This window comes from Rhipicephalus microplus, chromosome X (assembly GCF_043290135.1).
Source record: "Rhipicephalus microplus isolate Deutch F79 chromosome X, USDA_Rmic, whole genome shotgun sequence".
NCBI lineage: Eukaryota > Metazoa > Arthropoda > Arachnida > Ixodida > Ixodidae > Rhipicephalus > Rhipicephalus microplus.
Genome location: NC_134710.1, coordinates 328,904,526 through 328,926,768, shown reverse-complemented (window position 1 = coordinate 328,926,768; position 22,243 = coordinate 328,904,526). Strand labels below are relative to the sequence as shown.

Genomic DNA, 22,243 nt, shown 5'->3' with positions numbered 1-22,243 from the left:
GCACCTGTCATAGATACCCAGATCACAGACCATTTACCTATAATCATAGCAGTTCAGGCCAAAATTCCTCAATCTAACTTGACCTACTTTTCCTCAACGTTAGTCCGTGATGGCTTCATTGCTGCTATATCAGGTACGGATTGGTTGTCGATTACATCCATGGAAAACCGAGAACTAGCTCTTGAAAGTTTTTGTTTCATATTTTTAGAAGCTGTCCACACTAACACAACTACCATCAAATGCAGGAAACATTTCAAGTTTATACGCAATCCATGAGTAACGTGTAACGTGCCAACCAGTATGAGAAAAAAAAACTTATACAGAAAGACTAAAAAAACCTTTCTATGTTCCATTTGGCTGCTCGATATAAATCATATTGTAATGTGTTGAATAATTTGCTAAAGAAGTCATAACAACTATATTATGAAAACGAATTCGCAAAGCATAAAGGAAACCCTAAGAAACAGTGGAAACTACTTAAAAATTTTATGAATTTCCAAGAGACTGATGAAACATGTAATAGTATAATTTACAAAGGAAAATCTATAAGCGATGCTTCTACCATAGCCAACTTTTTGAGTGACTATTTTTATGACATATACAGCAGTCGTCAAACAGCTTCTGCATATCCAATGACAAGAAGTAATCGTGTCATCGCTCTTCTTTCTTCCTGTTTCCTGTAAGTGCCAACGAAGTGCGCTTCTTTTTTTATTAGCTCTGAGAAACACCAGTGCTGGTTTAGACAACGTTACTGTTTTCCACACGAAAATCATTGCCACTTTCATTTCTGAGACGCTTTGCATCATAGTTATTTACATTTCCCAAAGCAGCATTTTTTATAATTCACTAAAAAGGCAAACATTATTCCAGTATAAAAAAAGGGGATAAATCTGAAGTGTCTAATTATCATCCCATTTGTATTCTATCAATTGGCTAAATTTTAGTAAAATGAATTCATAAACAATTAACTACTTAAATAAAAAAAATTTTAAATCTCTGTCGATTTGGTTTTCGTAAGGAAAGCTCGACTAACTTAGCCTTATTATCGCTAACAGACTACATTAGTCGCAATAGAAATTTTGTTGCATTAGTTTTCTTAGACTTTATTAAAGCCCGTGGTACTATTAATCATAGCATCCATTTTTTTTTAATTGGAATTATTTGGCATTACTGGTCCCCTGCTAAACCTCATTCGAAGTTACTTGCTTAACAGAGAGCAAACAGCATTTACAGGTGGTGTTTATTCTAATACCAAAATTATTAATCAAGGTGTACCGCAGGAATCTATACTGGATCACTTAATTTATTCTATTATATTAACGATTTACCATCATGTCATGGCTCTGCACAGTGTGTGCTATATGCAGATGACACTACAATCTCATTATGTAATAGATCTCTATCCAGCTTAATCTCTAAACATGAACAAATTGTTATGTGGTGTGTTTCAATGAAGTTAATCATCAATCCTAATAAAACTACATTTATGATCTCTAGAACTGTTCAAAGAATACTAACAAATAGGCCTGATTTAATTTTAGATGGTCACATCATCCCAGGCTCTACCTGTGCATATTTCTTGGGAATTAAACTAGACTCTTACCAAAAGTTTTCCTATCATATTGCTTTTATTAAACATAAATGTACATCAGTATAAGAACTCTAATTAGATCCCGATCATATTTTTCTAAAGATGCATTATATTTTGCCTTCATACACAGTCACATTATCTATGGCATTGTCTCCTGGGGTAATAAGCATCATTGCCATTTATCATCTATTCACCACTTACAAAACCAAGTCATTCGCATCATCACTAATGGCAACTTATTTACCAATGCGTCTCCATTACTTCATGACCACAACATATTACATATATCAGGCTTGTTTAGCTATCATCTCAGTATTATTCTTATAAACTGCTTAATAAACAGCTCTCCTACAACTTTATTGATTCCTGTTATCTTACTAATATATATATACCAGGTGTGCACACAGCTCTCTAACTTTCTTTCGCCCGTAGTACATACTAACTACAGCAAAATGACCTCGACATTCAAGGCCATAAAACTAGGGAATGACTTACCACAACCTATCAAAACTTCATCCTCTTTTCATCAGTTCAAATATGTCATCAAACTTTATTTGCAAATGTAAATTTACACAACTCAGTATATCGCTACTTATATAGGTTGTACTTTTTGATCATCACAATTCATCACTTGTGTTACAATTAGTTTTGTTAGTTTCTTTTCTCATTTCATATACTTTGACACTGTGTTTCAGTCCATGTATTTTAGCTTTGTATATTACTTGTTTTTTTACATTATTTTTATTGCTGTTCACTTGCTGTTTTTTTTTCCTTTTTAGACTTCTGGTTAACTATTATTACCCGAGGGTCCCGCTGCAGTCTTAGACTATGGGACCCTCGTCTGTATATTTCTCTATAACCACATTTCATTGTGCAAGAATAATAAATCACTGATTTCAGTGCCACCTCCTACTGCAATGTCCTTATCACAGCCACAAATTCGTTATTGTGTACACACGTATATGCCAATTAGGAGTCTATCAACTGGCCTCCTGAAAACTGAATATAAATAAGCCTTCTACCATAACAGGAACCCACTTGGATTAATCTTCATTGTAGTATTTGTGACACATCCATTAACTACACGTGTTCACAGCATACTAATGCAGGAAGGCTGAACCCTTCTATGGAAGTTTAATTTTTGGAGTTTAGCATCCCAGAACCACTATATTATTTCAAGGACATTGTAGCGAAAGGCTCAGAAAACTTTTACCACACGGGGTTCTTCAACCTGGACCTAAATCTAAGTACGCTGGCCTCAAGCATATTTCCTGGATTAGATACTGCAACCTCCTGGTTAGCAGTTGGGTATCCTAACCACTAGATTCTATTAAAGTTTATATATAGTAGGCACCCACTTCCACGTAAATAAGTGAACACTGTACACTTATGATACACTTAAGTGCACTTCCATAGAATTAAGAACATTGTGTAAGCAGTGTTCGGCATACTTGTCCCCCAACCATCAGCAACTCATCATTTTCTTATACAGTAGTGTCAGGCTTGTTATTTGAATGATTTTAATGTCCCGATTCCGTACATGAATGCAGAATCAATAATGAAACAAAACCATGGAGTCATCCCACCAGAGTAAAATTACCTCAACACGTTTAAGGTCTTCATCAATGAAGCTCAGCTCAGTTGTAAGCTGGTGCATTTGCTGAAAAGAGAACCAGCCAAATGAACATTTAGCAGAGTAACAAAAAAAAAAAAAAAAGAAAACTTTATAGTTAAGTAGGTCACCTCTTGCTTGTGCTTGCGAACTTGCTGCAGAAACTCTCTCAGGAGCTGTGCTTGGGCTGCTTTACAGTCCTGCAAAATAATAACCAAAAGTAACCCTCACTTGCTGTAACTGACAATATGAGCCTCCTAGAGCTCTTTAAAGCACAAGGTTACATCAAAAATACAAATTAAAGAGCAATAAATACGCCACATTAATGGCAAACTAATGGTAAACTAGGGATATAAAGAGAGCAATATTTCATAATGAATAGAGTGCTGCTGCCAAACAAAACAAAATATTGAACACTTACATGTTTACAAATAATGAAAAGCTATTCCTAATAAAAAAAACTGCTTTAAAATTATAGCATTTAGAATATTACCATCTCATTACACTGTATATAATATGAAGGGTGGCTCATCAACAACTGATGTGGAGCATTGCAAACAAGGCCAAAGGTGATAGAAGAAGGCCTGGAGTATTGATTTTCTCCATATGTGGGGTTTAACATCCCAAAACCACCATATGATTATGAGAGATGCCACAGTAGAGAGCTCCAGAAATTTCGACCACCTGGGGACCTTTAACGTGCAAACCCTAGAGTAACAAGCAGTAGAAGAATGAGGGGACTATTCTTGAGCCAGTTTTGTGAAGACAACATTGCAGAATATGATGGGCAAGTGCTTTCTTCTAATTCAACAACATAAGTTACATACTGCTCATTTTCCCTAGCACGTTTAGTCCAGCAAACAATTATAAAAAAATTAAGTACCGCAAGGCAGCCTCAAGAGACCGCCGGCAACTATAAGGATATCTTCTGCACAATTGTAAATTTGTGCAGTATACAGCAAGAGTAGCGAAATAAATCAGACTCATTAACTGAAATAGATGTAGTATATATTGGATAAACTTTTATTGCTTCTACTAAATTAAATAGCACAGCTTCAACTATTGTGTTTATCATTGTTGATCTTAGCTATGTATTTGATATTTCTAATGTAACATGGTAGAGTTATTTTTAGTTTTATATCATGTGCTAGCTTGTGTCCTTCTTGTTTGTGATATGTTCTTTTGCAGGACTTTATATGCAACTTAGACAAAGTGTTCTTGCATTATTCTTTTTACACTCCGTATTAACATAGGTCCATAATGATTATCTTGTCTTATCATTATTTTTTGTAATCCTATATAACTATAGTATTATTTTGTGAATGTGTATCACAATGTTTTTATTCCCTTTATACCCACTCCTGCGAAAATCCCTGATGGGATTGACAGTATTGCTAAAATAATAATAATGCTGTAACAAATATGAACGCGATAGCGTTATAGAGCTCGTGTTGCAGAAATTCGACCATCGGCATCGGCACCATTGGTTGAGAGCGAAGAATCGGCTGTGAGCGAAAAACTGAGAAAGAAGCAAATAAAATAAAGAATAAAATTTTCGGCCCCATTGAGAATCGAACCCGGGCCGTTCACGTGGCAAGCAGGTGTTCTATCACAAAACTACTATGTTACTTGCAGCTGCTTCGGGAAAAAACACTACAAAAATGCCATGTAGTGAAAGGAGCCTCCTTAACACTTTTTGTTCGACAGGTGTCACAATAAAAACGAGCTCACTCGGCGATTTGTAGCCGCATTTGGGAGGCCATCAAACTACGTAGAAACAGGCCGGGATAGTGCAGCCATCACTACTAAAAACACACAGGAACTTTCAAACAGCTTTAAAAGTAGACAACTATGTCCATCTAGCGGAAAATATATAATGCCTTTCCAGAGGCATTGATCAAGCAAACAGCAAACGCTACATAATGTGCTGCCATCTGTGAGATATTGTAAGACTCTTTATGCCCCTTCAAGAAAATGCCATTTAAATGCACTAGGGACTGCATTTCACTATCGCGTTCAACTCTTGATTTGTGGGGTTTAACGTCCCAAAACAACCATATGATTATGAGAGACGCCGTAGTGGAGGGCTCCGGAAATTTTGACCACCTGGGGTTCTTTAACGTGCACCCAAATCTGAGTACACGGGCCTACACCATTTCCGCCTCCATCGGAAATGCAGCCGCCACAGCCGGGAATCGATCCCGCGACCTGCGGGTCAGCAGCCGAGTACTTTAGCCACTAGACCACCGTGGCGGGGCTCGCGCTCAACTCTTAAAAACGAAGCTTAAGGGTCCCCCAATTTTTTAGCAGAGAAAAATTAACAAGTAAAGTATCCGTAAATGTAATACTAAACAATAACAACATCTTAACACGTTACCTGGGTGAAATCTATGCACTCATGATCACTGTCTCACAAAACAAAAGGTCTGGATCCTTGAGCGTCTGTGTAGTCGAATCCAACGCAGGCACGAGACCTTTACAAATTACATCGAAGATGTCTTGTCTTTTTGCAAGGGCACGATGCATCTCTAACGAAACACGATAAAATCAAGCACATCATCAAAGGAGTTGACGACGATACCTTCCAGATGCTCATCGCTAGGAACCCACAGACTGTCACCGACGTTGTCCAGCTCTGTCAGCAGTACGACGAGTTGCGTAAGTAGTATGTCTCAACAGGCAGGGCCGCTGAAGACACAGCTGAAGTTTCCACCCTCATGCACGACGTCGCTGCTTATCACACCGCCTTACTGCCCCACATCAAACAATTCATTCGTGAATAAGCTGCGCGTCAACTTTTTCTCTTGTGGCCGAAGCATCCGAGCCAGAGACCTCGTTAGACCCACATGTACGCCAGGTCATTGAGACACAGGTCACGAAGGCACTGCCTTCTTCGCCATCTGTCACTACGCCGCTGACCTACGCTGCCTTCACTGCTAGACCCCCAGCCCCACCTGTTTCTGGCGCATACCGGAACACCGGGTCCTCCTACCCTACGATGCTGCCTACATACACGGCACCCCATCCTACTTCGCCCCCTGCACCTTCTCTCGTTAACCCATGGCGCACCTTCGATAATCGACCCATCTGTATCGCATGCAGTTTTGTGGGACATATAGCTCGCTACTGTCGCCGTCGCAACTTCGAGCTTTCGGACCGTGAGAATTCTGCAAATTACCAGGTTGCCCAGAATGCCCTGCGACCATCTTCCCCTATCGCCGACTTGTTGTCCCCACAACGCCCTATCAACTCTCGCCGGTCATTACCGCCCCGTCGCCGATCTGTATCCCCGATGCTTCGGGCTCGAGAAGAAAACTGACAGCCGCAGTTCCGGAGGCAACAACTGCGTCATCCTCGAACTCTCTAAGACCTCCTTTTTGTTTGCCCAAAGAAATTGATGTGATAGTAGAAGGTGTTGCTGTATGTGCACTTGTCGACACAGGCGCTGTCATTCCAGTAGTTAGTGAAAAACTGTGTCGCTATTTGAGAAAAGTTACAACGCCGCTTACGAATCTTGCTCTGCGTACAGCCACCTCCCATTTCATCGCGCTGACGGCTCAGTGCACAGCACGTGTTCTTATTCAAGATGTTTGGTACGCCATAAACTTTGTTGTTCTTCCACGTTCATCGTGCTGAACTCACATTGACGAATCCGTGCTTTGATATCGACCACCACAATCCCTCGAAAGTGTTTGCCGCAGCTGATGTCCGCATCGCGCCTTTACCCGCTGTCCTAGTGCGTGTGTTTTCCCCTGCTGCCACTAACTCAATGCTTATGTTCCAACCAACCATAGCTAGGGCACAACACCGAACCATCGTCCTCCCGTTTCCCGTCATCAACTTTTCCAATGGTTCGGCGGTACTTTATGCGTGCAACGTCTCTACTAGTCCATACATCCTGCTACCCGGCGAGTTTCTGGGGAGCCTCGAGACCTTAGATTGTATTTTCGAAGACCCGATGTTCCCGGACAAGCCATTTCTACCGACTTATGCCATTACACCCGCAACTGATGCCAATGACCCTATGGATGTATCCCGCAAGTCCATTGATTGCCACCTCACGCCTGGGCGGCAGGAACAGCTGATCAAGCTCCTCCAGAGTTTTCGAGCCTCGTTTGACCACAATCAGCTTTCCTTAGGTCGAGCATCATCTGTTGTTTACCGTATAAATACCGGTCAAGAGACACCATTACGACAGCGTCCATATCGTGTGACAACGGCCGAACGCCGTGTCATCAATGAACAGGTCGACGATATACTGATACGTGGCATAATCGAACCGTCAAGCAGTCCCCGGGCCTCTCCAGTTGTGCTGGTGAAGAAGAAAGACGAATCCATGAGGTTCTACGTGGACTACCGACGTCGCAACCGAATCACGTGAAGGATGTCTATCCGCTGCCGCGCATTGACGATGCCTTGGACTGCCTACAGGGAGCCGAATTTTTCTCTTCTTTAGATCTGCGCTCTGGATACTGGCAGAGGCCGATCGCGAAAAAACAGCTTTTATCACACCAGCAGTACCTTATTGCCCTTAACATGCCCATCCCAACCATTCGACCCTTCCCAACACTGCAGACGGTAATCGACCACCTCATGTGGTATGCCGAAACTTCATCCCTTCCCTCGTCTACAGCAAAAGACGTTGCGACTTTTGTTCTTCACAACATCGTATTACATCATGGAGCACCTCAAGAGTTACTGAGTGATCGTGGTCGCGTATTCTTGTCAGACATCATCACAGCATTGCTGAAGGAGTGCCACGTCGTCCACCGCACTACATGCGCCTATCATCACCAGACCAACGGAATTACAGAGCGCTTCAACCGCACCCTTGGTGACATGCTGTCGATGTACATCTCGCCAGACCACTCCTATTGGGACCGAGTGCTCCCGTTTATCACGTTTGACTATAATACCGTTATTCAACGCACTACTGGGTTCTCTCCTTTTTTCGTCCTTTAAGGATGCGAACCTTCTTGCACTATGGACACCATTATTTTGTACAGACCTGACTCCTCAGAGTCCACAACTCTATCTCAAGCAGCTACATACACTGAAGGATGCCGCTAACAGGCAAGATCATTCACAACCCAAGACCAAGGACGCCAAAAGCACCACTATGACGCATCAATTAACACTACTTCCTACGAGCCAGGTTCACACGTCTGGCTGCATGTCCTTTGTGCTACACCTGGCCTTTTTACCAAGTTGGTCCCCAAGTATCACGGCCCATATCGTATATTACAAAAAACGTCACCGGTGAATTACCTCATCGAGCCACTGGAACCATCTTCTGACCAACGTCGTCGTGGCCAGGAAATTGTCCACGTGTCGAGACTTAAGCCATGCTACGACCCTCCCGTGTTTACTTGTCCATAGGTTGCCAGGATGGCTCCTTATTTCGCGGGGAGTATTTGTAATGAATCTGAATAACGGATGCTCTGCTGTTACTGAAGAAGACTATGATGATCGGTGACGTGACTGTAGTAATAGCTCGCGCACACCGCTCGCCGGTAGCCAGACCTGCCTCATAAAGCACCTTTCGCCAAGCTGCGTCAGAACCTTTCTCGACGTACAACACCTCTATTTTAATATATATATATATATATATATATATATATATATATATATATATATATATATATAGACACTCAAGAAAGAGTAAAAAAAGCCGCGCCCGCGTGCCCTGACACATGCTTATCTTTCACGCGTAATATGAGTGGGGGGAGGGGGGGTTAGATGCTTGTGAACGCACGCCTATCCTTTGGCTGGGAGAATCGTGTGCCTTCGGCTTTCACTGGAACAATTGTGTTGGTTGCGGGGCCCACAAAGGTCACTTTGGTCTCTGCTAACACCCCGTTTGTGAAAAGAGCGCGCTTTACATACACAGCAAGGTATAAAAACTGCGACACTTGTTAGTTTGTACTCCTCTGTACCTGTGATAACGTATCGTGCATCCTTTTTGTTTAAACAGTGCGTTACATGTCAAGCGGTAAACGTAAGTTCGCTTTCGTCCTGTGTGTATGGTCTTCGTGCGTCATCTGTGCCTGAGCACCGCGCTGCACGTTTCGATCTGCTTGCTCTTCTCAGTGACATTCCAAGTTGTTGCAGTCGCATTCACTGCTTCACCCATGCGGCGATACTGACTTTATTTTATACGTATTTACAGCGTTTAATCTACCAGTGCGCGCCCTTGAAGCTCGCAGTATGCTATCGCGTCGCCGCGACCATGCAAACGGTAGTTCATTTTACAATCCCCGTGCGCTTGACTTCGCACACACCCTCAACATTGTCGTGTTATGCCATCAACGCTCGCATCTGCGGCAATTTTGTCAACAGATTTGTGGAAAGCAGCGTTGCTTTGACTGGCTAAGCGAACACTTTTGGGCTCTATCAGTTACATCATCACCATACACGATCGAGTAGAGAGCGACCGCGATTTCGTCCACAGCGGTTGTGGCAATGACAATCGCTGTAGAAGACTGCATGCACCCGTCGCACGCTTATCACTCGCCACGATTAGGAAATGTGTTAGGAACATTCGAATTTATGTGCAACAGACATAGTGGAAATTGGATTTTGACGAATTCGTATCTGCGCGGTTTCGCATCAGTGAGATTCTACTGCACGTTTAGATGAATGCATCTTAATCTCATTTATAACAAAATGGGGTAGGTTCGAAAAGCCTGGAGCGGATTGAGCTGCTTTTTTGTCAATACGGCCAGATCACGCACATAAATTTCGATTTCCGGGAGATTTTCATGACAACCATACAAACAGAAGAAAGAGCCGAAATCCGGGAGTCTACCCGCCAATCCGGGAGACTTGACAGGTATGTCAATGTCAGGAAACTGACGTTTTGGTCCTCTATGAAACACAGTTCTTTACTATTGCTGGCACTTATACAATATGCTCCAGCTGTAGCCATTGAAAAAATATTATACGTAGTGTTACGAACGCGCTACGCATTGTGCAGTGCTCTTCCTTTTTCATGCTGACCTTCCTCTATACAGAGACACTAGATGCATCTGTCGACGTCTCAATCGCGGAGGGCCATCCTCCTCCTCCTTCTGGGCCTATAAAGGACCGGCGCGGCTAGCGTCGAGGCTGCTTCCTCATCGGCATTTTGTACATACATTGTAATTAGAAACGTTCTGTTTCCTCTGGCTACCTTTCGCCTTGCCACTGCCTGGATACTCACTGCCCACCATCGGTTCCCGCGACACGCTACCAAAAAGACCATGGGGCCTCTCATAACACCTGGTTGGCAGCGATGAGATTGCAGTGGACCTTGCAACTTGAGCCAGCTGGAACGTGGATACCACAACGGAGCTCATGACTGCAGCTACGTGAGTGTCAGATTTTTCCCTTTGGAGATTTGGCAGGCTTTTGAGGATAGCTTTAAAGCTTGATGGCAGCTTTTCTTTATCAATATCAGCCTCTTTGTGGAATCCCACTTGGGGATATTGATGGTTAATAGATGGGGAGACGAGTTCGACGTCTGAGCTTGTGGTCATGGATCTCAATTCACTACGCACGACTGATTTGTTATTGCTTTGCACGAAATTGGGAGTGGATATGGAGAATGCCATCCGTAAGCCGCACATCATTCAGGCCTTACTTGCGTCGGAAGTAGATGAAAGTGAGCTCCTAAAACCCTGAGAAACTGTTGAAGAGTGCTAGACAAACGAGGAAAAGAGCCGGGCTGAAGCCACGAAGAAGAGGTGTGCGGATGAAAAAGAGAGGCTATTGATTGAGCTCGAATTAAAGCAGTTAGAGCTGGAATTGCAGAAAGTGAGAGCTACTAGGGTTGAAGCACACAGCCCAGTCTCGGAGGTCGGGGAAAATTTGAGTGTGAAAAATCTGATGCAACCTTTCCAAGTAGGAGAGGACATTGGAATGTTTCTTGTCCACTTTAATAATAAAAATAATAAGTGACTTATTTCAGACACAGAGTTAGTCTTGGATGACAAGGCAGAAGGCAGAACACTGTCTGGCTGACAAAGGCCTTGCCACCCATACATTGCTCCAACGGTGCGGCAGCATGCGGTGGCACAGAACATTAAGAGGGCATGCCGAAAAATGAAATTTTCTAAAGCATCCTACCCAGAGTGCCTGTTAACCATGTTGCCGTGTCAGATAGCGGATGCAATGGGGAGGCTTAGCACAGAGTGGTATGAGGACTCCAGAAGCGTTTTGGCAGCCCTTTCAAAAAGCCACAATGTCTAAAGATGAGTCCTACATTGAGTTTTGATACAACTCAAGCCTCAACTTAGTTGAATGACTAAAAGGCGGGTAGGTTTAAGGGAGGCATGGAGAAGGTTGTGGAGTACTTCTGCCTGGAGCAGTTTTACAATACAATTTCCGACCTGATGCGTTTGTGGATTCTTGACAGGCCTGACGTTACCACAGTAAACAAGGCTGCTGAGCTCGCAGAAGAACACGCATCGCGCCATGCATCGCAGTGAACTAAAGGGCAGACACACAACGTGTTTCCACATCGGGGCGTGGAGAATAGATTCGCAAAGTTTTTCGAATGTGAAGGGAATGTGAAAGGCGCAGAGCTGGAGAAGGAGGTTGAGCAGACGCTGTCTAATGATCCTGTTATAAGAAACACAGTGAGGAGCAGAAGTCGATTGCATGCTATAAGTGCCTTCAACCGGGACACCTTGCCCTTGGTTGCTGAAATGAGCGTGTTGTATTATCATATAATTGAGCCGACACAGAGAACTTAAGGCTATTTAAGCCATTCATGAAGTAACTCGTGGTTAATGAAAAGCGCTGCAGGGCATTTCGAGATTCCGCAGCCACCATGGATGTCGTTCATTCATCTTATGTCAGTGCAAAAAACTTCACTGGCGAGTGTGCATGGATATGACAGGCGATGCAGGAACACTGACTGCGTTTGTCTACCTCTCGCACGCGTTCATATCGAGGGGCCCTTCGGAGCGTTTACTGCTGAGGCGGCTGTTTCGGCTAGGCTCTCACCGGAGTGAGTATTCCTACCCGTTTTCCAATAAAACCGAGATGCAACTTCAAAAACTGGGAACTAGCTTTGAAATGTGGCATGATGGCCCACTTACCCCTCGAGAACTTGCAGGGAATCGGAGTTACATTTCACCTGCCTTGATAGACACATGCGATGCACCCAGCTGAACGCAGATAGCCTGATGCCAGAAAGCGTTTTAGAGCTGGACGCTAGAAAAGTTCTTTGAACAGATGCTGCGTCCACAGATGAGAAATCTCATTTTGTTGCGCTTGATTGGAAAAGGCAAGGTGTCGTCATCGACGAAATAAGAAAAAAACATTTATTAGGCAAAAACGTACTTCGCTTCAGCCTTGTATTCTTGCCATCGTGGCTTAAGTTGCTGCTTTGAGTTACAAGATTTCCTGAATGCAATTCTAACTACGCCTTAAAAGTTTTTAAAAATTCCTTAGAAATTTTAGAATTGAGGTTTTGAACAATGCATTGGGCAGTCGATTCTTGTCTCTCTCGCCTGCCAACTTTATTTTTTGAAAGTGAGCCTGGCAGGTTTTAGGGTGAATTATCTGGTGTTTGTGGGCTGCTTTTACCGAGGAGTCTACAGTGAAGCTACCAGGAAAATGGCACTTCTGCTGAAAGCGAATCTGGAGGCCAGAACCATTCCGAGCTCTCACAACTGTCACAAGGGAAGCCAACCATGAAGCGGTGTGTTTTGTGTTGAGTCGCCTTATCATGGTGCCAAGTCCAGGAGAAGTGAGCTCAGGCCGATGATACGGGGCCATCAGTTGTTCCAGGCGTCTCCAAGCGCGAACACTTCAGATTCCGGGACAGTGACCTTCTGGACAGTGGATGCGGACCCCTAACCATCAAGTCATCGCCACTACGGTGGAGAACCTGTTATGAATGCGCTACCCGTTGTCCAGTGCTCTTCACTCTTGGCATTCCTCTATAAGAGACACTAGATGCAACCGCCAGAGACACTGGGCGCATTTCACAGAGACGCTGGACAGATAGAAATCTGATGCAGTCTCAGATGGCGTAGCATCAAATTGCACATCCCCCACAACATACTTCTTCAGATCATAAGGCACACCTTCCATTAGTTAAATGTGTACACATTAAACCAGTACATTTTATGCTCAGTAATTGCAGTAAGCGTCCTCAAACTATTTGCAATGGCCCTTTATGAAGCTGCTATTCTAGCTTACACTGCGACTGTGCTGAGTGTTCCACACAGGCCTGGCAAATTTTTGTGCCACTTGAAGGTGCTGGTGATCACTGGAGGAAAATGAGTCATACTGCATCACAAATATTTTCGTTTTCATTGTACACCATTCTAGAGCAGCTCAATGTGCCCAGCATTCAGCAATGGTGCAACAAAACACTGGCAGCGATCCACTCTAAATATCATATTACTATTGCCATGCAGTGCACACAACTGAGTAAGTATTCCATCATTCACAAAAGCATCAAACACGTAATTGATTACTAAGAGTTCTGTGTAAAAGTCTGAAGGCAATGCAACTTTAAACTTTGGAGGAAAAACTGTTGCCAGCACTACCAAACATACTGGAAACCTACACTCAAAGCACAATATATTAAAGGGTACCAGAAACCTCAGTCAATGTTCCTTTTTTGCTAAGAGTCGAAATCTACTTACAGCCTCCAACTGATGCTTCTTCTGCGAAAGAACGTCCAGCATATTGCAGACATCATTCAAATTCATGCTGTCAGACTCCTGCAGGATAAGTTCAAATAATTCTGACACTACTGGGCTATTCTGAAATAATACAGCAGATATGAGCATGCTGCACAGACTCTGCAGATAGAGAAAAGAGTTTTTTTAATGGAAGTTCTGCATTTCACTTACGCCCTCCAACTTCAGTTTCTTGTCAGCAGCCTTTTGCTTATACTTCGTAATAAGCTCATTCACTGAAATAGCAAGTGATGAACTATAAGAAAAAACACTTTTTAAAACCACAATAACAATAGCAGCCGTGGAAAACCCTTTAGCACTCATAATAAAAATTGATTGCTCATAGTTGGCTATAACTAAGAAAAAAATTGTTTTTCAATAAATTTGCTTTTGAAGAAAAATTTCCCCTCAATACATACCACAGTATTGAGACACAACGTAGTGAAATGTGACATTTATTTGAAAACTGTGAAGCCCACGGACATTTAATACTGACACAAACCTGACAAAACCTATCATCATTGCTCTTGTAGTCACCTGAAGCACTTTTGTATCCTCCCAGTCAAACTCACTCCTCTAAACAAAATGAAGAGTTAATTTCTCTCTCCTCGACTAGCTTCTACACTGGCTAAGGAGGAAAGATGTTTGAGGTTCGAAATGGGTCTCCTCGATGACTCGAGTGCATGGTGGCAGCGCGAAGCAAGAGCCGTAGTCCGGTGAAGAGACGCTTTATTGCAGCCTCAAACGTCTGCCCGAGTCCAAGCCCAAACCTCCGCTCTGAATCCGCCATCTCCCAGAGTATGCCTGAACGCAAGTGCATTCAGTCAAAAAAAAATTTTCTCGCAGTGCGCCAGCAGGTCCCGAAGCAGCGTGCGTCTTGACGCTACTTCTCTCAGCGCACCAGCAGGTACCGAAAGCGGTGTCTTGTCAGCTTCCCGGACTTCAGCGCTTTCCTCGCTGCGGGCTCTCCACTCCACCGTCAACAGCACCAGTTAATTTCCTCTTCCTCAAACATCTTCCCTCCTTAGCTAGTGTAGAAGCTAGTCGAGGAGGAGGAAAAAAACTTGAAGTCTTTCAAAACGCTGCACTTCCTCTCTCTCTGAATGGCATCAGGTATTTTCATGCTGGGAAAATTTCAGAAAACGGCTACTTTTCTGGAGTTATCTCTGAGTGTGCCACCGTTTTTCCAGCACCACTGCCAAGCTAAGCAGATAGATGGCAATACTGTAAAAACTTAAGTTTTTTTTGTTATTTTTCTCTGCACTACTTCTGCCCCTTACAATGAGCAATTCAAGACAATGTCAATGGCTACCAAAAAAAATTTACAACCAACATGACCATAGCAGCCAAAGACAACTGGAATGAATCCAGGAGATACAGGGCAGATACACATCTGGTGGACATTCCGAATTTAAGATACAAAAGAGAAGTTTATATAACAGAGGTATTCAATAAAAGGTGCCTTGGAACTTGATGCCGTGGCTAAGCAAGTAACTTTTTATATTGCAGTATACGAAAAAAAAATATATCTAGAGGTCCTTCATAGCCATTACAGCCACACAAGCACTCGGCTTACAATAACCTAATTCATAACATGTTCTGTTTTAGCCACTACAGTTCTTTGTAAACCTTCACATGCCACTACCGCAACACTACACCTGCCATTAGTATTCTTAAATGAACCCTGAAACACTTTTTCAGCATTGTCAGAAAACTCTATCAGTAGTCGACACACAAGTCGAACATTACAGCGCAGCATGAAATAACATTTAATTCTCAAAGTCGGCAAGAAATCATTTACTTTTTTCTCAATTGCCATAAACCTAAACATCCATGCCAAAGTCCACAACCATGGGCTCATTTATGCAAACCAAGCTGCATAGCTACCATGTCTGCCACGGGACTCTCCACGTGCCTCTGTGCACACTCGCAATTACACTGAAAGTAAGTTGCACATTGTAAGAAAAAAAAAAGAAGGTGTTAAAGGTCATGATGTGTGCTGGTGGAGGGATGCATTTTCTTGCATAAATGTTATCTCGCTCCCTAAGTAGCCTTCAGTGTGCTTACTAGTACAAAATGAAAAAGCACTTAAAGCATTACATAATCCCAGCAACTCCGCTCGTATCCGACAAATTTTAAAATTTTTTCGACAGTCGATTCGCGACGCGATAAGCTCTTTTAAAGAAGCCACATAATAATTACTTATAGAAGTTTTGAAGGGTTGCATTAATGTAGGAATGACTGCACTCCTGAAAACCTCGGATACCAGGGTGCCATTATGTGCAAATTATGGGAAGCAGTACTGCAAGGCATTGTCCTACCTCTGTTTTCCTTGTGCTCATTGGAGTAACCACTATTCACATTTGCACATCTGACATTTTACTTCACCATATTTGTTGCGCACTTTGTGAGAAGCTCTTTAACATGACGCCAAGTTTGATGAAAAGAAGCCACAGCTACTTTTTTTACAATTATTAATAGGATGAAGCATTAAGTATGTGCAATTTGAATGGATTTTGCTACGCTTTTAAGCGGATGACTTACACAGAAAGTTCGGATAGATTTGCTCCTTCTTTTCAATCACGAAATTGCATTTTGGACAACGGTTACTGTATTCCAGGCCAGTTGTGATGCACTTGAAGCTGCAAGGCAAACCGCAATTTAAAGCTATATTCGAAAAATGGCACTGGGCTTAAGCATAAACAAAAGGCACACGGTCTACTCACCAAAAAGTGTGTCCACACGGTGTCATGTGTGCTTCTTCAATTATATCGAAGCATATTGGGCTACGATAAAGGGGAAAACACGCAAAGGAACATTAAAGTACGGACCTAAAAGATGGGGTCCCTATCAAAACGCCTAACTATGAAAAGGTCAAGTGTCAGAATGACGAAAAATTGAAATGCCAAAAAATCAAAAGGTTGAAAAATCAAAACACTGAACAGACAGAACACCAAAAAAACCGTGCAGCAAATTTTATTGAACCATGTGAAAAATAAATGCCAGGCTTTGTGAATTGTGACTACCACTTGTTCATTTTCCGCTGTATCACTGCCCCTTGATCTAGCTGTTTAACTTAATCCGCAGATGTACCAACATCGGAATATTATACACATGTAAAATTTCGTATTTTTTAGCTGTTGTGTATCTTTACCTGTTGTGAAGCTAGGCATATGTGTTGGACAGGACGGCTCTTACGGGTCCGCAGAAAAAAAAAAACATTGCTGTCCAGCGTTTGGAGTACAAAAGCAGCAGCAATGTGAGACAGTTGTCATTTGATTGAAAATAGAAGAAGACATGTGCTTCCAGAAGAGAAAAGAAAACTGATGCGAAGACGATTTTGTGTAGATGCTTAAAAATGTTCTAGACACTACTGGCTAGGCAAGTGTGGTTAGAATGATTCATGAATAAGGTACTTGCAAAGTCGTCCTGAAAAAAGCTGGCCACGCTATAGCCATGCTCCGGATGTCTCTACAGCGACAGTTCTTCGCACTCAAGAGTGGATCAAAGCTCTGCCGGTGGCCTCGGGCAAGGCACCAGCGAAGCTCGTACAGCCAGTCACGGCATATATACCAGCGTCTTCAAGGCAACCCCTTCGGAAGGATGAAGCCTTGCGCCAGATTGTGAAAAGGAAAGCGGACTGGGACATGAGCCATGCTGGAACTCGGCCTCGAGGGCGAGTCCCGAACAAGCATAGATGACCGTGCGCTTCGAATGGCTGAACCATATTCGAAGAGAACATGGCTATTGGAAACGCGGGCGAAAGCATATGCATATCGTAAAAAGCCAGTGGAACCTTTACCTTGCGATTATACATCATCTTCCACTCTAGCTGGGCGAGATCGGCATTTTCACGCTTCGGTGTTCAGATTTTTCGGCATTTCCTATTTTCGACTTTTTGCGTGTTTTCGGCGTTTCAGTTTTTCAGTGTTTTAAATTTCGGCATTACGATAGTTCGGCGTTTTGAATGCCACCCTAAAAGATACGAGTTCTTGGTCGTGTTTGGTTTAACAGATCAACTTCGGAAACAGGCGAGCAACATACACGACTCGTAAAAACGAGCGGCTGAGACAAAACAGCTGTAACGCGTTTGCTTAGCAGGACACCGAAATGACTTTAAATCCTGCTGAGACTTGCACTTCGCGTAAAAATACAAGGAATTAGGCCGACCGTCGAGCACTTTGACAAAAAGGTCTCGGCGGTTGAGAGAATGCGCAAGCTCGTGAATCGAGGCAGTACGCACCACAAGAAATCGTTGTTCATGTCTTCATACGAGCTGGTGATTCCGTTTAGAACAGATGGCTGTCTCTTCCTGGCTTTTCGAATTTGTTCCGCTGTTGAATTCGGCAAGGAAATCCTTGTGTTGTTGACTGACGCCATTGACACGACCTACCAGAGCTAGTCGAGCAAGAACGTCTGCTCGAAGAACATAGATATGCTACAGCACACACAGACGATAAGCGAACGGGCTTAAAAACTTTGGCTCATAATAGTGAGAACCCAATATAAACATGGTTCTACACAATTTTTGTTACCCTATTATGGCACATAACACTCGAAATAAACTTTCGAAAGACTGCACGGTCAAGCCTTCTATCTATCTTGAGCCGTTCAGACTCGGGAGTCGGAACACTAGGGACGCTATGGATCGGCTTGGATTCGTGGAAGAATGTGTGCAAAATGGATAGATAAAAGAATTGATGTGGCTGTAACCTTTGGAATGGGCGGTGGCTAGCCTCACCTAGCCGTAATACTTAGTGAAGTAACCATTAGATTTATCTTTTTTTTTCTTTAAATAGTGAGGTTGAAGATTCGTACTTTGCAGTGAAGGGTTTAATTTTTTACTCGTGCCTTGACTTTATCCAGCAATCAGATAACCTCCTTCTAGTTAAGTCTACCCGCTTAAAGTCTATTTTGCCCTCCCTGTTCCTAAACCCCAGTGCTTTGAAAAACTCTGCGCCATCATCCTGAACTACAGCGTGAAGCCCTTTACAGAACATTATCAAGTGTTCGGCAGTTTCTTCTTCCTCTCCACACGCACTGCATACTGTGTCTACACCTTCGTATTTGGCCCGACATGTCTTGGTTCGCAGTACTCCCGTCCTGGCCTCAAACAGTAAAGAACTACCCCGAGTATTATCATAGAATCTTTCTTTGGCAATTTCCTGCTTAAAAGTACAATAAATCTCTAGTGCGGACTTCTTAATCATGCCAATTCTCCACATGTCAGTCTCCGTTTCCTTCACTTTCTTCTTAACCGATAGTTCTCTTTTGTTTGGCCACCTGCTGTTTTGCAAGTATTTACCAATCAATTTTCTTGTTCGCTTCCTCCATTTTGTATCGACATTCTTCATGTACAAGTAGCTGAATACCTTCCTAGCCCAACGCTCCTCCCCCATTTCTCACAATTGCTTCTCAAATTTTATCTTGCTGCTAGCTTCCCTGCGCTCAAATGATGTCCATCCTATATCACATTGTAATCCCTGATTTGGTGTATTCCCGTGAGCTCCTAAGGCAAGCCTACCTATTCCACGTTGCTTAATTTCTAATCTTGATTGAACTTCTTATCTCATGCACAAGACCGCATTGCCGAACGTCAACCCAGGAACCATGACCCCTTTCCATATTCCTCTCGCAACATCATACCTACTGTAATTCCACAGTGCGCTATTTTTCATCACTGCTGCATTCCTGTTACCTTTAGTCGTCACGTATATTTCGTGTTCCCTCAGGTACTCGGGTCCCATTGCTTTTCCATACGCCCAGATATTTGTATTTATCTGTTATCTCTAGCGTGACCTCCTGTATTCTAAGCTCACTACCTTCGTTGTCATTGAAAATCATGACTGCTGATTTTTTCTTACTGAATCTAAAATCTAACCTATCTCCCTCATTACCGCAGATGTCCATCAATATCTGCAAATCTTCCTTGTTGTTGGCCATTAGCACTATATCATCTGCGTACATTAGTGCTGGTAGTGCCTGATCAATAAATTTTCCTTGTTTGACTAAAGAGAGGTTGAAGCCCAGTCCACTTCCCTCTAATTTGGCCTCTAATCGTTGTAGGTACATCATGAATAATAAGGGTGACAGGGGACACCCCGGCCTAAGCCCCCGTTTTACCTCTGCAGGCTTGGATACCTGTTTTCCCAACTTTATAACTACCTTGTTACCTTTATAGATATCCTTTAAAAGATTAGTGACTACATGTTCCACGCCTAGTGTGTCCAGTATTACCCACAATTCCTTTTGAACCACGCTATCGTACGCGCCCTTGATATCCAAAAATGCTAGCCACAGGGGCCTGTGTTTCTTTTCTGCTATTTCGATGCACTGCGTCAGTGAGAACAGATTGGGTTCCAACCTCCTGTGTTTCCGAAACCCATTCTGCAGTTCCCCCAGCACCCCCTCATCCTCTATCCAAGCCTGCAGTCTTTCCTTTATAATCTGCATCGCCAGCCGGTAGACCACTGATGTCACTGTTATAGGACGGTAGTTGTTTATGTCAGCTTTGTCCCCCTTTCCTTTATAGATCATGCTCATCCTGCTAAGTTTCCATCCATCGGGAACTTCACCATCGATTATTATTATTTCGCTCACTGCCTCTCTCAAAGCCTGCTTAGACTTCGGACCTATAGTCTTTATCAGCATAATTGGAATGCCATCTGGGCCTGTTGATGTACTACTAGGAACCCTTTTCTCAGCCCTTTCCCACTCTCGTTGCGAAAATGGAGCCATTGCACCACTTGATTCGTCCTTGTCTATTGTGGTGCATAAAGTACTTCTTTGTTGAAATTTTTCTGTCACCCTTGTTCTTATATATATTCAATAGCTTCGTCCCCTTCTAGCCTAGCACCTTGGGCTGTAGTTATAAAACTCTGCTCTAGGTTCGTCTCATTTCTTAGGGAGTTTAGATGGTTCCGAAATTTTGCAGCTGCCTTTCTATCTTTTTTATGTACTTCTGCCAGCCACTGAGCTCCCATTCTTCTAATCTTTTCATTGATCAGAAGGGATGGATCCCTTCTATAGCTTAGAAAGGTTTTCCATTTTCTTTCAACATCATCTGTCGGTTCACCTCGCTGCTTAGCATGTCTGTGTTCCCTAGAGGCTTCCTGACGTTTTGCTATGGCGCTCTTAACTTCCTCATCCCACCAACTTTTGGGTTTGTGTCTTGTTTTCTGGGGTGACTTGTCACGCGTCTTAGCAAGCTCTAGCTCAAAGAGTCTAATTAGATTCGTGTATGTCCACACTGTCTTATTATCCTCCGTGATTAATTTCTCAATTTGTTTAGTGGCTATTTCAATTTGCCTTTCTGGATAAAAATTTTCCTGTAGTTGCTCATCTTGTCTCCTTCCCGCTTTCACTGCTCTTCCAAAGCTTAGCTTGATACGTTTGTGATCACTACCCAGACTTCTGGAGCCAACTTCATCTATATGCATTCCCCTGAGCTTATCATACATCCTATGTGACATCAGTGCATAATCTATGGTCGACTGCAGCCTTCCTACCTCCCATGTTATTTGCCCTTCACACTTCTCGGTACTGTTGCAAATGATCAAATCAAGCCTTTCACACATATCCATGATCATTTTGCTTGTCGGGTCGGTATACCCATCTATATCTTCTATGTGCGCATTCATGTCTCCTAGTATAATTATATCGCACTATCTTCCTAACTCCTGAATGTCCTTTGATATACACTCTACCATTGCCTGGTTTTCCTCTCTGGCCTTGCTCCCGTTCACAAGTACACGAAAGCAAGGAGTGTCATTTGACCTACCACTTTCCCTTTCAGCCATAAATGTTCCTTGCACTCCTGCTTGACCCTTTGCCAGTCTGTACTTTTATGAATGAATGCCCCAATACCACCCCCCTTTCTGCTGCCTTCTGTTCTATTACAATATTCCCAGGCGTAGTCCGCATTGTTAGGAGGTTGTTCCATGTCCCTGAGATGTGTTTCTACAAAACCGTATACCATCGGCCTCTCTTCCCTTAGCTGTTCTTCTATCTCTTCCCATTTCAGCCTGTTCCTACCACCCTCCATATTAATATACTATATATATACTATACAATATACTATATATATATATATATATATATATATATATATATATATATATATATATATATATATATATATATATATATATATATATATATATATATATATATATATATATATATATGAAGGTATGGGATATGGCACAACGGGAGCGTTGTCAACAAGGATCAATATATTTATTTCCCAACAGTTTCGGGAGGGGACCTCCCTTCATCAGGGGATGAGTTATACTGACATGAACTTCCTTGCTGCCGCGTCCCTCTCGCCTTGAAAGACGTTTGCGAGAGTGAGAGGGAACT

The 22,243-nt window shown here is 42.9% G+C and overlaps 1 protein-coding gene across 3 annotated transcripts in view; it reads right to left on the bottom strand.

Moving 5' to 3' along the window:
- LOC119161265 (E3 ubiquitin-protein ligase COP1) overlaps positions 1–18,532 on the bottom strand; it is a 57,981-nt gene extending 39,449 nt beyond the window's left edge. The window contains exons 1-7 of one of the 3 annotated variants that reach the window (XM_075879628.1): positions 18,126–18,532; positions 16,609–16,668; positions 16,427–16,524; positions 14,057–14,118; positions 13,847–13,966; positions 3,335–3,403; positions 3,192–3,251 (exon numbers count right to left, since the gene is read on the bottom strand). In XM_075879628.1, the coding sequence (XP_075735743.1) occupies positions 3,192–3,251; positions 3,335–3,403; positions 13,847–13,966; positions 14,057–14,118; positions 16,427–16,524; positions 16,609–16,668; positions 18,126–18,262 (606 nt within the window). In that variant the 5' untranslated portion in view covers positions 18,263–18,532. The remainder of the gene's footprint in view (positions 1–3,191; positions 3,252–3,334; positions 3,404–13,846; positions 13,967–14,056; positions 14,119–16,426; positions 16,525–16,608; positions 16,669–18,125) is intronic. The other 2 variants (XM_037413647.2, XM_037413648.2) reach the window with 2 other exon arrangements.
- Between the last annotated feature and the right edge of the window lie 3,711 nt (positions 18,533–22,243).